The sequence below is a fragment of the Botryllus schlosseri genome, chromosome 9 (genome assembly GCF_051294905.1).
Source record: "Botryllus schlosseri isolate E-star chromosome 9, Bs_hap1, whole genome shotgun sequence".
NCBI classification, from domain to species: domain Eukaryota; kingdom Metazoa; phylum Chordata; class Ascidiacea; order Stolidobranchia; family Styelidae; genus Botryllus; species Botryllus schlosseri.
The window spans coordinates 23,034,042-23,049,709 of NC_137244.1; the positions used below are offsets into that span (position 1 = coordinate 23,034,042).

At 42.2% G+C, this 15,668-nt stretch overlaps 2 protein-coding genes across 2 annotated transcripts; one reads left to right on the forward strand and one right to left on the reverse strand.

Moving 5' to 3' along the window:
* The first annotated feature begins 512 nt into the window (after positions 1 to 512).
* LOC145445991 (uncharacterized) lies at positions 513 to 9,167 on the forward strand. Its single transcript, XM_080324174.1, has 7 exons — positions 513 to 651; positions 2,954 to 3,337; positions 3,884 to 3,940; positions 5,692 to 5,787; positions 5,870 to 5,972; positions 6,824 to 6,904; positions 7,659 to 9,167. Exons 2-7 carry the CDS (start codon positions 3,005 to 3,007, stop codon positions 8,411 to 8,413), a joined length of 1,425 nt encoding a protein of 474 aa, XP_080180300.1. The 5' UTR covers positions 513 to 651; positions 2,954 to 3,004; the 3' UTR covers positions 8,414 to 9,167.
* Positions 9,168 to 9,284: 117 nt separating this feature from the next.
* Positions 9,285 to 10,997, reverse strand: LOC145446741 (glandular kallikrein-3, submandibular-like). The gene is made up of 5 exons (XM_080325096.1): positions 10,984 to 10,997; positions 10,774 to 10,924; positions 10,561 to 10,690; positions 10,342 to 10,517; positions 9,285 to 9,620 (listed from the first exon to the last, which is right to left on the reverse strand). Exons 1-5 carry the CDS (start codon positions 10,995 to 10,997, stop codon positions 9,405 to 9,407), a joined length of 687 nt encoding a protein of 228 aa, XP_080181222.1. The 3' UTR covers positions 9,285 to 9,404.
* Positions 10,998 to 15,668: the final 4,671 nt, after the last annotated feature.

Genomic DNA, 15,668 nt, shown 5'->3' on the forward strand with positions numbered 1-15,668 from the left:
TGTAATTGCCTGATTTGGCATTGTAATTGAGCACGTTACATTTGTTTATTCGTGCTTTATACTATCGCGACATACCGAGCGATTCTGAGTAAATAATGTATCACGTTCGAAACATGTCTACGCGTGATGCGTTTCGCGATTGAGGTTCCGTTACAACTGCGAACGGAAGCATGCATGTCGTTTGCAAACCTTACTGATAGAGTCATGCGGATTAGAATGTATAACGGCACTGCGATATTGGAGATAACCGGTCCTCTGCAAACAAAACAGTTCTCACGAAATTATCACATCATCGATGCGCAGAGGTTGTATCACGACACAGTCTCGACAAGCCATAGAAAGCGATTGATTACAACCTTCCGTCTCGCCGGACCGCACGAAAAGCGCAGTCTCGAGTGACCACGACTTGGCCGCGGTCCCTGTCGCTGTAAGTAAATTCTCGAGTGAGTGACGCGCTTTCGTGCGCTGGCATCGAGAGACGACAGTCGTGCGCGGAAAACGAGAGAGTGTCGTCACGGATTGTCGCATTTTTTCTCCCTCTGAGTACATTTGCGGGTATATAAACGTTGAGTGAGTCGATTCGACCCTCTTTACTCAAGCTGAGCTATTGTCGCGTACTGCGTACTTGAGGTGGAAACGCGGGTTTACAGGGTGAGTGATTTTTGTTCATTTTCAATTATCTTGATTTGCTCGGTGGTTTAAAAATTACAAGCGAAAGCTGCGTGATTCGTAAACTAATGTAACAAGTTGAATTGAATAAACGGTATAACCGAATTATATTTAAACGAAATATTTTCCGTATCGACTGTGTCATTGCGTTCTTGTATTGTTACTGATGGCATTTTAGAATATGTGAAACTCAAGAATCCGTTGAATATTTTGATATTTTAAAACACTTATTATAATGATGAACATCCGCAATGGTGTATTAATCTCTTCGTCCTCTTAATTGCGTTTCTTCCGCGCTCAATCGAATGCATTAAGATGCACTTATGATGCAACGGATGTGACCTCCAGCGAGCAGCTGCCGTGTTATGCGCACGCTTTGCGAATCACATCAAATGAGGTGATTTTGTCCCCGAGGGATTGAATTTCGACCTTCTACTGTCGAAGACTTGCTCTGTACATATCGTGGCAGATATACTGGATATTCAATTGTTTCTGTGTTTGCGTTAATGATGGTGTCCGTGGCAATTGGTACTCAAGTCCATAGAATCGTGTAATGAACGCGTAATGTCCTCTGAACTTTTCGTGCTACGCATCACAAGTCTGACTCAGTTTCCGAGGTGTAACCATATCGAGTATACTGCATGGTCTGCGTACGCTTATACTCAAGCAATCGTGCATTTTTCTCAACCGCCAGCGCGTAGCGGCTGCGGCGCAAGGAAACAATCGAGAAATCTTCGCGCCGCTGAATTTCGGCTTGGTTTTATTCCACATCCTCTCTCATCGGTATCGATTATATAGTATACCCTCGTTCAAACGGAGACTCTCGAGAGGAAAAGAGTCGAATTTCAATGACCACGCACCTCTCAAATAGCGTAGGCGAAAGGAGTGCGCGCGCCGAGCGACTTCCTTTAATCAGATACCATACCAAACCAAGTATATCCAATGTTTGTTCGGTATCACGCGATAATTCCAAGTTTTATTGCGTAAAACAGAATGCATCTGAGATTAAAACTGATGCCTCCCCATTCCCCAATTTTACCTGCTCTCTTGAAATTCACAAGGGTGAGATGACACGGATTGACGCTCTACTTCAGAAGTTGGTTTTAGATCTGAAATATAAAAGAAACATTCAAGTCATATAATATCATGTATTTGAAGCGATGTCTCGCTTTGTTTCAACATATTGATTTGTATTGTCAAAATCGTTAGCGCTAATGCCTCGTCACGATAAAAAAACGAATGAGTTGCACGCTAATATCAGTCACTCTCGCGAGTCGTGTGGAAGCTAGAAATGATGGCTGCTGGTGGTTACTTTGGAGATATCGCAGATAGGATTGTGAATAAAAGTAGGCGAGACAGTCGACAGTGATCATGATATTCGGCCCTCGGCCGATCGTGCACGCTATGCACTCGATCAGGTTTTCTATATGAGTGCCGGTGCCAACACATCCGATAGCCATAATTGTAGCGATAGAGAATATGTTCGATAGCCCTTCTAACTTATCTACTACACGTTAAAATGCTTTCATACATCGCGCGGTATCTTCAATGGGAGTAGCCATTAACATTAACGGTGATCTTACAATGCGCGAACCTGTGTAGCATCAGAAGTGACAGTACACGCGCATCACGAACCGTGACAATCTAGCTACAGAATACCATGACAAGTATACTTTCTGATCACCGACTATCGACTCTGCGCATGCCACTACCATAGTCACTTGAATTTGAAATATACGTTCTCTTTATCCCAAGAGTATGCGTAGTAGGCCTACTCACAGCATAGTAAAATTATTTCTTACAGAATATAATTATTATCGTGTACCGTATATTCGTTGGTGTTGTGTTTGCTTTTCCTGATTCTTGACAGCGAGAAGCTAAGTTTATGAAATATCAATACCATGTTATTTCGAAACTTTTCGCATACCTCATAGTGTTATAAAATTATGGATATTTGTGTGTGGAAATAAGATTGCTTACACATATAATATATCCGGCGATTTCGTGTTCAACACGATTGCTAAATTACAATAAAACTCTGGCGTTACCGAGTGATTTTGTCATGGTTACTGATGATTGAGTATGACTGACTTTGCTTCGATGCCGACTTGATTTCAGATGGCGAAGTCGCATCTATATATGAGTGGATCGGGGCCTGCAATATTTATGGTAGGCGCCGAGTGGATGTTATCTCAAATGGGAAAAGTTCTTATGCTGATTTTATGGACATGTCGTTACCCATTAGCTGTATTATGGTTTCTAAATCCACTCTTCCATTTCGCAGCCTATATTGGTACAGTATACTATAGTAACGACATCATAGATATAAACTGGCATGCCTGACGACAGCGAACGGCAGGATAATTCTCCCGAATCTTCACTCGTAAATCAAGATATGGGCCTGAATGACGGACTGTTTGATTCCTCGGGTGCTGCGAAAAGCTCTCCGTACACGATTTCCGCGGGGTTCGACTCTAAGAACGAATCGTTCGCCACATCATCGCCTGGCAGCAGTACGGCGATCACTGGTGTAAAATTGGAGCCACACACGACCATTGATTCCGTGATTGATTCCATCGCGACGACAAGCTGGATGGCGAACCAGTTCGGCTCGGCCGGATCGAGGGTGCCATTCACAAAGAGAGAAAAGGAATTCCTCTGCTGCCTGGTAAGTCAGCAGACCAACACATTGCGACTCCCGCATACGCGTTGCTGATGTGAAATTAACTGTTTGAAATGGGGTGCTTGATATATACTAATGTCTGGTAGATTCTAGGGAACTGACTTGTTCAGTAACTCAATCAGGAACTATCATTTGTGGATAACCACAAATCGCACAATGGAACTGCTTGTCTAGGCCGCTCTTCATTGGAAATTGAGACTAGTAAAATTCCTATGAATATATATTATTGCCTGAACAGTCCGGACCTTACAATGACTGTGATATCTGATACGCAATGACTCGGACTCCAATCGTCACTGTTTTGGTGGAATATTTGAAATTTGAACTTTCCTGAACGTTGGTCAAACTTTTACCGGACTTTTTGGCGACGTTAATTCAATTAGCGTATGCCATCCTGAAAGTTTATGCAAATTGTTGTTTGATTGGTTGGTTACAACGGTAATTGTTTCCATCGGTCCATCCATTTTGCCATGAAACTTGTGAAAATAAATTCTGAGATGAGATATTTATTAACGGTCCCATTATTCACAGATACAGAAGCACGTCTACTTGAAAATGGGACAAACGCAAACCAACCTCCCCACTTTGGTAAGTATACAAACAGACAACCTCGCTACGCACATGTCTCTAGATATAGGTGTCAACGTAATCGCGTGCTGCAATTACAATTCGCGATAGTCGAAAGATGTCCGATCCACCAAATCAATCAGATCATGCGTCGAATCGTGTTACAACACTGTTGATGCGAGGATTGTATATACAACGAAACAAATTTTGCCCAACACGCGAAAGGATGTGCTGCATGCTTTTCATCAAAGTCTGGTCATATATGAATACAAATGCCACTGTGACAGTCGGTGCGTGGGACGCACATCCCAGCGCTTGCTAGAACGCATCAAACAGCATGTTCCTAAGAGGACAAGATCGGCATCGCAGTCTCCTGTTTCTGAAAATGTCACTTAGCAATGTAAACACGCATCAAAATCCCAATCGTACAGCCAAGTGTCGGGATGCAGTTCTTCAATTGGCCAGCATTTGATCGACAACTCGTCTTGCGCCTCCAACTATTCAGACGACATGTTTTCAGTTTTATCCAAGGGTAGATCCATATTTCATTTAACAGCTTTGGAATCCACTTTCATCAAACTAAACAACCCGGTCCTTTGTCGCCAGAAAGAATTTTTGTATAGTCTTAAAATCTCACACTAGTTGTTGTTGCTTAGCTGTTCGTCCGTATTTTTGTACAATTTTTTTTCTGTGTTGCTGCATTGTCTCATTGTATTTGTATGTTATTCCTCACGGGCACTACTTCTTCAAGTTGCTTGTTGCTATATACGCTGCATTGTTGCTATACTTGAATTTCCATTCATGTTATTTATAAATTTTCATTATTGCTTCACATTCGCCATTTGGTTTTGAATCCATCTCTGTTCTGTTTTCTGTATCATTTGTCTATAGATAACTGACCTACGGATAGATGCGCATCACGTGATTCACGGTCGAGTGATGCTACAGTCGCAAATTTGTCGTCGCTTCATAGCATGAAACGGCAACGTAATTGCTAATCCCATAGATGACGACCCGAGCGCTCAAATTTTTATAAAGTTGATCTTATTTGAAAGCTACAGTCGCGCTGATTCTGATAATATACATCAAAATCTGATCAGGGCAATGGAACCCCGTCGAAATACCCTTCGAAGTCTGAAAATCGGCATTGTTCTGAACAGTCGCAACCACGCAAGGACCATTGTTATGGTCATTGTGCTGCGTCGTTGCGATTGTTTAGAACAATGCCGATTTTCAGACTTTGAAGGCTATTTCGGGGGGGTTCCATTGCCTTGATGAAAATTTAATGTATATTATCAGAATCAGCGCGACTGTAGCTTTCGAATAACATCAACGTAAATCAATTTGAGCGCTCGGGTCGTCCTCTATGGGATTAGCAATTATGTTGCCATTTCATGCTATGAAGCGACAACAAATCTGCGACTGTAGTATCACTCGACCGTGAATCACGTGATGCGCGTCTATCCGTAGGTTAGTTATCTATACTTTGTCGTGCTGGTTGCTCTTGATGACAGGCACGCGCAAAGTTCTTCGAGTCAATAGATATGAATTTACTGTTAAAAACCGTGTTCAAGTTTTTGTACCACCAATCAGTTATTGATCATATTTTAATTCATTGATCATATTTTAATTCATAAACTATCTGCTATGTAGGCTATTGTTTATCGAAGTTGTAAAATCAATTCAAGTTGTGATTTTCACGTTTTTCCTCGCTGTTCAATTTTTAGCGCGCTTGTGGTGTCGTAAAATCAATAGCTTGTTACTTTTTCCAGGGTGTGTTCAATCAGAAGAACTCAATTTCGTCCTTCTGCAGAGTACCCAACGCTGCGTGGAAGGCGATCTCAATCGAATACAACTCCAAAGATAATGTAAGTGTTGCGCGTGAGATTTCCACACTCTTGTGATGTCGTTATTGTATGATCGATTTATGACGTGTCTTTCCGCGCGTAGGTCCGCCAGAGGAGCATCAAGCAGTTGCGGAAATGTTGGGAGAATCTTAAACATCGCGGAAATATCGATCCCGCCGCCCTGTACAGCGGAAAAAAACTTCAAGGTAACGGATCGCCTGCAAATAATGCACAAAGCCAGTATTTTGTGCCTTACAAGACCAGTTTTGCTCCATCATATTTATTGAAGACAATCTCTGTTATCTGCATATCCCTAATGTTGTGGTGCATTCAGTTTAGTAATTCCGAGAGGTGGTCAAAGTAATCATCGTTGCTGCGCAAGTATTTTAGTAGAAGTAACGCCGTAAATTTGAACTCAAGTACAAGTAGAAGTAGCGATTTACAAGTCAGTTACAAGTAATAATAATTATTATTATTATCATACGGGAAGTGTTTTCTAAAAAACAAAACCTATTCTTGAGTAGCCTGCTTCGAAAGAACAGGGATAACCTACTTAGTTACAGACCATATTGCTTGTCCACACAGATGTGACTAGGCCGCATGATAGGTTCCTTTCAATTTGATTGAATGAATTCCGACATCTTGATTCTTGATGAAACTGACTTTGCCACTTTCGGGTAAAAGCATCGAATATCTAATAACGCACTTTCCGGCGTAGTGTAGGGTGGAATGTGATATAGCGTCAACAAGTGCCGAACAATTTCGCGTATAGTTGGATAGATAATGACGACTGTGCGTATCAAGTGAGTGACTTAAATTCGGCTCAATTGGATGACGCATTGATGCCTACTATGTGAATCATTTCGGTGGTAAATCATTTGAGCGATATACATTCAGTTGCATTTGAGTGATACATGGGCTTGGGCACTTGAGAGTTGTTACTCAGTTGATCAATACCATATCCTCCATGTATAAATCGAGTTCCACATAAAATACATACGCTATATGTTGAAAGTCGTTTTCGTAGATATATCATAGTTTATCAATTTCATCACAGGAAAAACGTCTCTCAGTGGCGCCTTTACTCTTACCGCCGAAGGCGAAGAAAACGCCACTATGGCACTACCAGCTGCGAAAGGTACGTAAAGCCATATAAGTGAACAGTGAACGCGCATGAGATCAGGACAAATCGGGCTGTGTAAAGTAGTTTGCATCCGAATGTTGATATTATACCCTGAAACCGAAAACCATTGTATACGTTATATCTTTGAGTGACCGACGGGTCATTCGGCGCGATCGGGCAGAAATATTTTCCAAAGTCGACCCAGATAAGCCCGATCTGATCAGGACCCAGATGTGGCCAAGGTAGCGATGCTACTTAAGGGAAAGTAGCGCTGTAGAAAAAAGTCTGAAAAGTACTCAAGTATTTTGAACAAGTAGATTTCATCGATTAGGCGCATACTTCTAGTAGTTACCGGATATGGCTACTTTTGAAATTGCAAGATGCATCCTCGCGGCCAACGTAGAATGACCGATGTCAATAGGTACAATCTTGGAAATATATCCAGTTACCGCGATGCAATCTTATGAAAATTTCACCCATAAAAGTGATGTAATCACTTATCTCAAAACTACTTTTCACTTTTCAAGGTCCCAATCGTAAAAAGTAAGTTATTTTTCGTAAAAACTGTTGAAGTGAAAGTGAGCAAAACCTACTGAGTACTCCTACAAAGCAGCAGTGCTTGTCACTAGGCCTACTGCTTCCACCTCTCTGTGAGTTACATGAATCGCAGTATCTCCATCAGTTTGTGGAGCTGCAAGACTGTGCAAGCTTCTCAAATTGAATCGGAAATTTGACATAGGCCTACTCATACGCTCAATTGGCATTGCAGTTTCTGGCGGTTTCATCGAGACTTCAATGGAAGAAGACGATGCTGGTACGGGAATCGAAAGCTCCTCACCATCGAGGGAATTATTGCCCACAGATTTGTCTATGCGACGCAGGATTACAAACGAGTCGTGTCCTACGCCGTCAGACGACAATCGATTTCCATCGCCCTACGACACGACTACAAACGCACGTCACGCAAACGAAGAAACAGTACCGCCACAGCACAGCCATTCTGCGACACCGCTGCTGCCGGCACCGCTATCGTCGTCTATCGCCTCACAGAGGACGTCGTTCACAGCTGCGAGATCACGCGCCCAACCAATCATCACCAACGTGAGAACAGTGCGTTCTCTGAAACCGTCGCTTACGCAGCCGACGCGTCGCAGGCTAGGTGTAGACTACCTAAACAAGTCCAGGAACGCGCGCCCGTTGCTGAACTACTCCATGATCACGAAGGCGAACTCGCAAAAGATCCAGGAAATGAAGTTGAAATTGATATCCGCCAGAATAAAAGAGCACGAATCCAACATACAAAGGATGCGACTGCAGATGGAACACGCGCAGGCTCAGCACGACGTTCACATGAGACTGTTGCGTACGAAGGCTGCGTGGTACGACGCGCACTTGAGGAAATTAGAAGCGCAGCTCGATTCGGGGGATCTGACTTCGGTGGGCGAGGACGAGGAAAACTACCACAGTGATAATCCTGATGTTATCGCGATGCAGTACGAGCAAGACTGCGAGGAATACACTTGAAGATCGTGGTCGCAACGCGATTATCGTAACGTTACGATTGACGTAGTTCTCGGGCGTTATGCGTGACCCGTGTCTTGGTAATGCCAAGTGCTGGCTATAATGAAGTGCCTGTCGACATCCTTTTCAGTCTACTCCCCGAAAGAATATCTACAAATTCTAAATGACTAACATCACTTTTGTGTCGCATCGGGCAGTTCAAGATTATTTCCGTTTGACTGGAAGTTACATATTTTCTCGCATCTACACATCATTTCCAATTCTTGTGCTTGCCACTTTGCTCGACATGGATTGATCCAAGAATTATCTATACTTTTTTAAAATATAATATGAATGTTAAATGCTGGAATAATGGATCGCGAATTTTACGTTTATGGGTTAATTGTGTTCCTAATTATTTCTCTCTCTCTCTCTCACACACACACGCACACTAATATATATTTGTAGGTCCTCGGGCCTCTTTATCATTAGCATCTTTTTTATAAACCGAAGTAACTTTACTACTTTCGCCACCCAAGTTGAAGGCTGTAAGAGGAGATACGTCATTATTGTAAATCGGCCTAACTCCTGTCCACTTATAGGGAAAACGGATACTCAAAATGTCAATTACCGATGAAGGGAACTCTGTTCACGAGATGCTACGGATGTATTTCTGTACGATTTTACACCCACGATGATTAGATTCCTCGACTTCTTTCTCAGTGATATTGGAATGGACGATGCCTCTTTGTAAATACATCAACTTCAGTATATAGAAGCCTGAGAGTATATTATGAGACCCGAATGACCGTTAACGTAGTAATAGCTTAAAATTACGGTCAATTCAAATGATTCAAATGTAACGGCAAACATTGTGGACGAACTTGGAAAAACTTAGTCTGTTGAACGTAGCAGTGCCTTTCATGATGCCGGGGCCTTGGTTTCGGGAGTGTTTTTGCGGTTTCGGTACGGAATGCGTCAGATATGAGTGGTTGCGCAGATTCGGGTCTTCCCGTCATGGTCCAAATCGGTAATCGCATTTTGATGCTACGCTGGTGTTCAGCGACGGAATATTATGATGTATCCAGTCTTCAAATTTCTCGACCCTACTGTACATTCCCGGAAATCCTGACTTTCCGCAGTCACCTTCTGGGCCGAATGACACAACGCCGGCGATATACCATTGGCATGAAGAACACCGCTGGCAAACTAGAGGTCCACCACTGTCACCCTGAAATTAATTCGGCGCATCAGTCCTGACGCGCGTTATACGGACAGTGAGCTTATAGCAGGGGTGCCCAACTCGACTTGAATCGACGCCGGATTCAAACCTTTTGGTCACCCACACGGGCCGAACCAGTCAAATGATTACAAAATATGTCCTCCATACTATTGCTTTTCAGTGGAATGCTTTATTTTCAGGGCGAAATTATGGGTCATATGGTCGCTATGCTATTAACGGTGTTGTTTTCAAAGCATAGAATTATCAAAATATCCATGATTGTCGGATTGAATACAATTTTGAACAACCAAAAATATGTTCACTTTGTTTTAATCGTGATGCGGCGTTGACCCTGTCCATGCGTTGATGAATACAAAATATTTCACTATTAGTGAGAACGTGGGGAATTTGTTCACTATTTTTAATCGCCATTCGGGGTGATTAATCCTTTTGGCAGGGCACTTCACTGGCTCGCATGTTGCCCGAAAGGTTATATGTCTTGTTCTGTTCCGGCCCAGGAATTGCAGACCAGAAACAACATGCCGAAAATGAATTGTTTTTCACAAAACTGCATAGCGTAGAACTGGTTGTCTGCACCTTCTCGACATCTGACGTTTGGGTCACGAGATGCAAATAAGACTCAGATTTGGTTCGCGCTCGAAAAAGGTCAAGAACCATTGCGCCAAGTGCTCAGCATTAACCAATAGTGACAATAATGATGTAAACTCACGATACACGCGTCGTTACTTTTCGTCAGACTACCGGCGCAGACCAAGTTATCTGTCGTGTAAATGTAATCCTTCACTTCCCTGCTACTTCGATGTGCCTTGTGGCATACAGCGTTATCCAAAATCTGTACATCGACTTGCATGAGGTCATCCGAAGGTGTAAACAGGAGAGGATTGGCTGGAAAGTATGTATAATATCATCGTCCTATGTCAGGGTGCACTGAATCTCAACGTTGTCCTACTGAGTCCCCATCCTGCTGTGAAGCATGTTGAATCCAGTGGAGTGGATTCGCCATTTGGAAGTGGGATGAAGCCTACATTTTTCGATGACACGTCGATGGCATTGATCAACTGACGAACAAGATCAGAGGTGAATCAGTGAACTATCAGGATATTGAAAAATAATAATTGGATGTAGATAATATACTTCATACCTTCACCAGAGCGATGTCATAAGTTAGGGCTTTGTTTTTCGGATGCCTTTGCATTTGTTCGGCAGCATAAGGTTTTGCCTCGAATTTGTCGGCGAACTTGTGGATGCCAACGTAAATTTTAAGCCCACGGATTCCTGCCAATCCAAGCTCGCTGCAATGCGAAAAGCTATCGTAAAAATTGAGCGATACTAGCGCTGAAACTGCAGTTACGTGCAATCGTGCATATTTAACCTGATGTAGGCTACTGGAATCGACTATGGCAAGGTCATTTTATTGATATACTATAAGCAACTACCTACTGATAGGTAAGCCGCCAAACCGCGGATATGAAAATTAACTAGCCGTTGCCGATGAGCGATGACACTTTGGTTGACTTGATACATAAATTTTCTATATTCAATGTGAACTAAGAACTAGTTATGCTGAAAGTTGAACACACCTCGTAAACGCGCTATAGTGAGATAACCAGAGGTCTCAAACTCAAATGTGGTCGCGGGCCAATTTCCTAATTTTTGATGACGCCGCGGGCCTCAGCATTAATAATAGGGATATTCAATGTATAATATCCAAGTATAGGCCTCATTTGACGGGAACTTTCAGACAAGCATTCCACAAACATCATGGAAATGTAATTTACTATTGTACTATTAAAGCTTGACACGAAAAAAATCACATTTTCAAATATTTGAATAAATTTGTTTTTGTGCCGGGCATAAATTTTTTAATTAATGAGTTATAGAAATCATGCGAGAGGATGCATCATGACATTGTAAAACTACCGGGTTATAATATTGCAGCTAGTGGACCTTTGACGTGCCACAATTTTACGTAAAATATTTTAAAATATACTGAAGATTGATCTGAGTTCAGAGCATTTGAGTGGTGCAGCCTGATCTTGGTTTTGATGTAGTCGTGATATGTAGAGGGTACTGTTACTGCCATTGCCAAGTCAAATTAAATCAGCCTTAGATTTTGCCTTCGATTATTATTGGAACATAATAACAACTTTAATATAATCATTATTGAGACATATTTATAACATTGCTTCTTAACCTTTTTAGCGATCGCACCCCTTGTGCTCCCAATAAGATTTCTCGTTGCCCCTGTCCATATTCAACACAATTTCTGATGGTACCATTCAAATAAAATCGCGCGGTGTGCGAATACGATTTTCCAGTGGAAAAAATTTTCCAAGACAAGATTCCACAGCATACAGGCCTAATTCCACAATGTATATCGTACACCCTGATGTGGTACTTCGTACCCCGATCTGGTCTACGGACCCTGGTTAAGAACCCTTGGAATAGAAATGTATAATCGGCGAAGAATTCATTGGTGTTACAGCAGTATAGAGCGTATTACTACCTTGCTCGCCACCGATAATAACATGGCTAAGGAGAACAAACATTCAGCATGTAACCAACATACGTCACGGGGGACACAGAATACCAATGGTTGCCATACTGTCCTTATTTATTTGTTCGTGGTATTCATGGTGTTTGTCGACTACTATGGTCATTTGCACCAGGCCGATATTCTTCATTTTTATTCCGTAACTGCCGACTAATAGCACGGCCCACTTCTAGGCTTTTTGCAAGACACCGCTTACGCGGATGAGGTGGCGAGGAGGAGCCAAGAGAAACCTCCAACACTTAAGTATAGGAATTTTGAAGTCGACCTCGGCCGGACTCGAACCCGCAACCCAGTGGTGTTGCAGCCGCGGATTACACCACTGCTCTATCTCGCCACGACCATACTGTCCCCACGGCCATACTGTCCTGTTTAGATAGCTATACCCTACACAACACAACACAAAGCTACGAACTTTTGATATATTGCTCTTCCCCATGACGGTTTCGGGGGTTGTTGCGTCCATAGGATTACCAAGTCACCGTTCCGAGTTGCAAGTCCTTCTATGATATTAACCTTTGACCCGACTAAACTCGAGTCATTTTTATTTATTCACCCAGTCAGTCCGAAATCGAGTAATTTTACTAGAAGGTCGCACCAAACCAAATCTCAATTTTCAGTCAACAATCATCAACGGGTCATGTTTTATCATCATGAGCTAGAAAGGTGACGTAATAGCTGATCTTCTACCGCGTGGTAGCTTTTAAAAGTGATGTGATAGTGAAGTTTGCTAAGATTTCAGTGGTTTTTGCAATAGTTTAAGCGTGAACGTTAAGTTCTTATCTCTAAAAAGATATGACACTTGAATATATTGTTGAATACTGGAAATTTCAAAATGCCGTCGCGGGCCGCAAAAAATGCTCTCGCGGGCCGCGTGTTTGATACCTCTGGTGTATGCTAACTAGCCTACTACCAACTGACCCATTGCGACATTGGCGAAAAAATTTAGAGACCCCTGCAGTAATGTCATCTATACCATAATGAAAAACCGAACCCTATGCCTAAAAGACCATAATTCTACTCGTATACTCTTGCATCAATTCAAACATAACTAAACTGACAATTAAATGAACTGTCGATTAAATAATAAGTTGTCAGTCAGTTGGTCAGCTACCAAGTAGAAGTGTACATATTGTAGGGTTACCATACGTCGTCATTTAGGAGGATTTGTCCTCCCTTTTCAGGTGTTTGAAAATGTCCTCCGAGGACGCCTAAATGTCCTCCTTTTTGACAATTCGTCCTCCTTTACAGCTTTTACAGCTATAGGATTATAGACAGGTTCGGCTGAAAACGGGCATAAATGACGCTAAATGGCAAAGACCTTTCTGATTTGGTGAAAGTGTCCTCCTTTACCGATTCCAGCATATGGTAACCCTAAAATATTAGCTATAATATATCATCGACATTGACGTGTATTTAGGCTACTAGTATCACTTACTCCATGCAATGGCCTGCTGTCAAAACCCACTTCGATGTAATCAGTGATCCTCCGCATATAGCAGTGGATTGAAATTCGAGTAAGACCTAATAAAGGAATAATATCTCCGTTGCTATTGCTGCAGATATCATTGAGACTCACTCAACCCACCATCCAGCTCCACTGCTTTATATCGGCAGTTCTGCCACCGATTATTCTCCGATGCGTTGTTATCGAACAGCACGATGAATTTGAGCCGTAACGATACTCGGAGCCTGGGGGACACGTTTCTAGAGGGGTAACTCATTTTCTATTGTATACTATTCAGTTGGAGACTTCTGATAAACGTACTTGATTCGCAGTTTTGGGTATTACATTCTTTGAATGTACGAAGGCAATTTGGATTGTCGGGGTCCGTGCATGTTTCAGAATCGTAGTAGTACTGAGTACCGACTCCGCATGTTTTCGTGCACGCGCTCCAAATACCTTGTTATACGAGTAATATACCTTGTTATGCGAGTAATATATTATAATGGTATCAGGAGAATAACCAATATCCTGTTGAATACACGGATTAACTGCTATAACAAAAATAGGTTATGCTAGGGTTACCATGCGTCCTCTTTTAAGAGGATTTGTCCTCTTTTTTGACTTTTTTGAAAGTGTTCTCGGAGGACGCCCTCTTCTCTTTTTTGAGATTTTGTCCTCTTTTTTGAAAATTTAGGTCAGATTTAGAGCAAAATGCGAGTGATATGCCGTAAATTAGCACAGAAGTGACGCTCCGGCGGGTATTTCGGAGTGAAAGACGGTGATTTCGCTCTGAGCGGAAATGATGACCTTTTTTTTTTTTTAGTCAACCGATCACAAAGTGGGAAAAATTCACCGGTTTTTGAGAATTCTTCTCCGGTTTTGCAAGTCTCAAATTGTCCTCTTTTTAGATTTCCAAAATATGGTAAGCCTAGGTTATGCAGGATATGAAAGTATGTGCTCGATGATGACCGAGGGTTCAAATCCATTCATTTTTCAGTTGAGATATTAAATTGTATTGTATTTGACCAGGGATGGCCAACCTTCACATTCGATTGACGAACTATTGCGCGGGCCACTAGCAGCGCTAAGCGCGAAGATTTTTCGAAGTTCATAGGTCAATAATATTGTCACTTGACTATATTGCGGGCCTGCTGTATATCGCTGGGCTCAGTTTGCAAGGACTGGACAATTCAACGCCTGGACAATGGACATATCGATATCAAAAGCTTCGACCAACATGCGTCAATCATTTTGTGCCTAGGTTTACTAGTCGACGGTCTTTCTGCGAGCGCAAAAGCAAGGTAGCAGATGTTGAACGACACTTTGTCTCGTAATCGCGAATTTAGTTAGACTCAATCTGATACATTAGGTGTTCTTTCATTTTCACAAAGGGGTAACAATATTAAAAGCAAGAAATTGAGTGACAACATGTTGCGCGAAGCGTGTAGAAAATTTTTACTTTTGGTAAATCTATTTCAAATTATTCTGCTTTATTGTAGTGTACAAAGATCTACTAAAATGTGACTGGCTTTTGGATCTGCCAATGCGTCGGAACTGATATTTTAGTCATCACATCTCAAGTGTTGCGGCGAGACTATAATCAAATTTTTGGTTGGCCTTGCAAGTTCACAGTCTGTGCAATCCATTTTTGATAATATTACTACGCGGGCCTCGGGTGACCGGCCCTGTATTTGACGGACAGGCGGCTGAGAATCAGTGCGATAGAGTATTCGTGCAATCACTATTCACTTTAGGATAGCATCATGTGAATTGTGATAGCGACTGGGTGACTCAATCAATGCAACGATCGCTCATACACTTTTCGAACGCCGGACTTGGCGTGCCTCTCTACCGCACATCATGTGGTGATGTGCACCGCGTGTAAATTTCGGAATGCTTTGAACATAATAATTTGGCGCAGCCTTTATTGGAAGCTAAACAGTAAACACGTAAAAGTCGATGTGTGTCGACTGCTGTTGATTAGAGACACCGGAAATAGGCCGGTTACCATATTTTGGAATCCGGTAAGGATGTCACT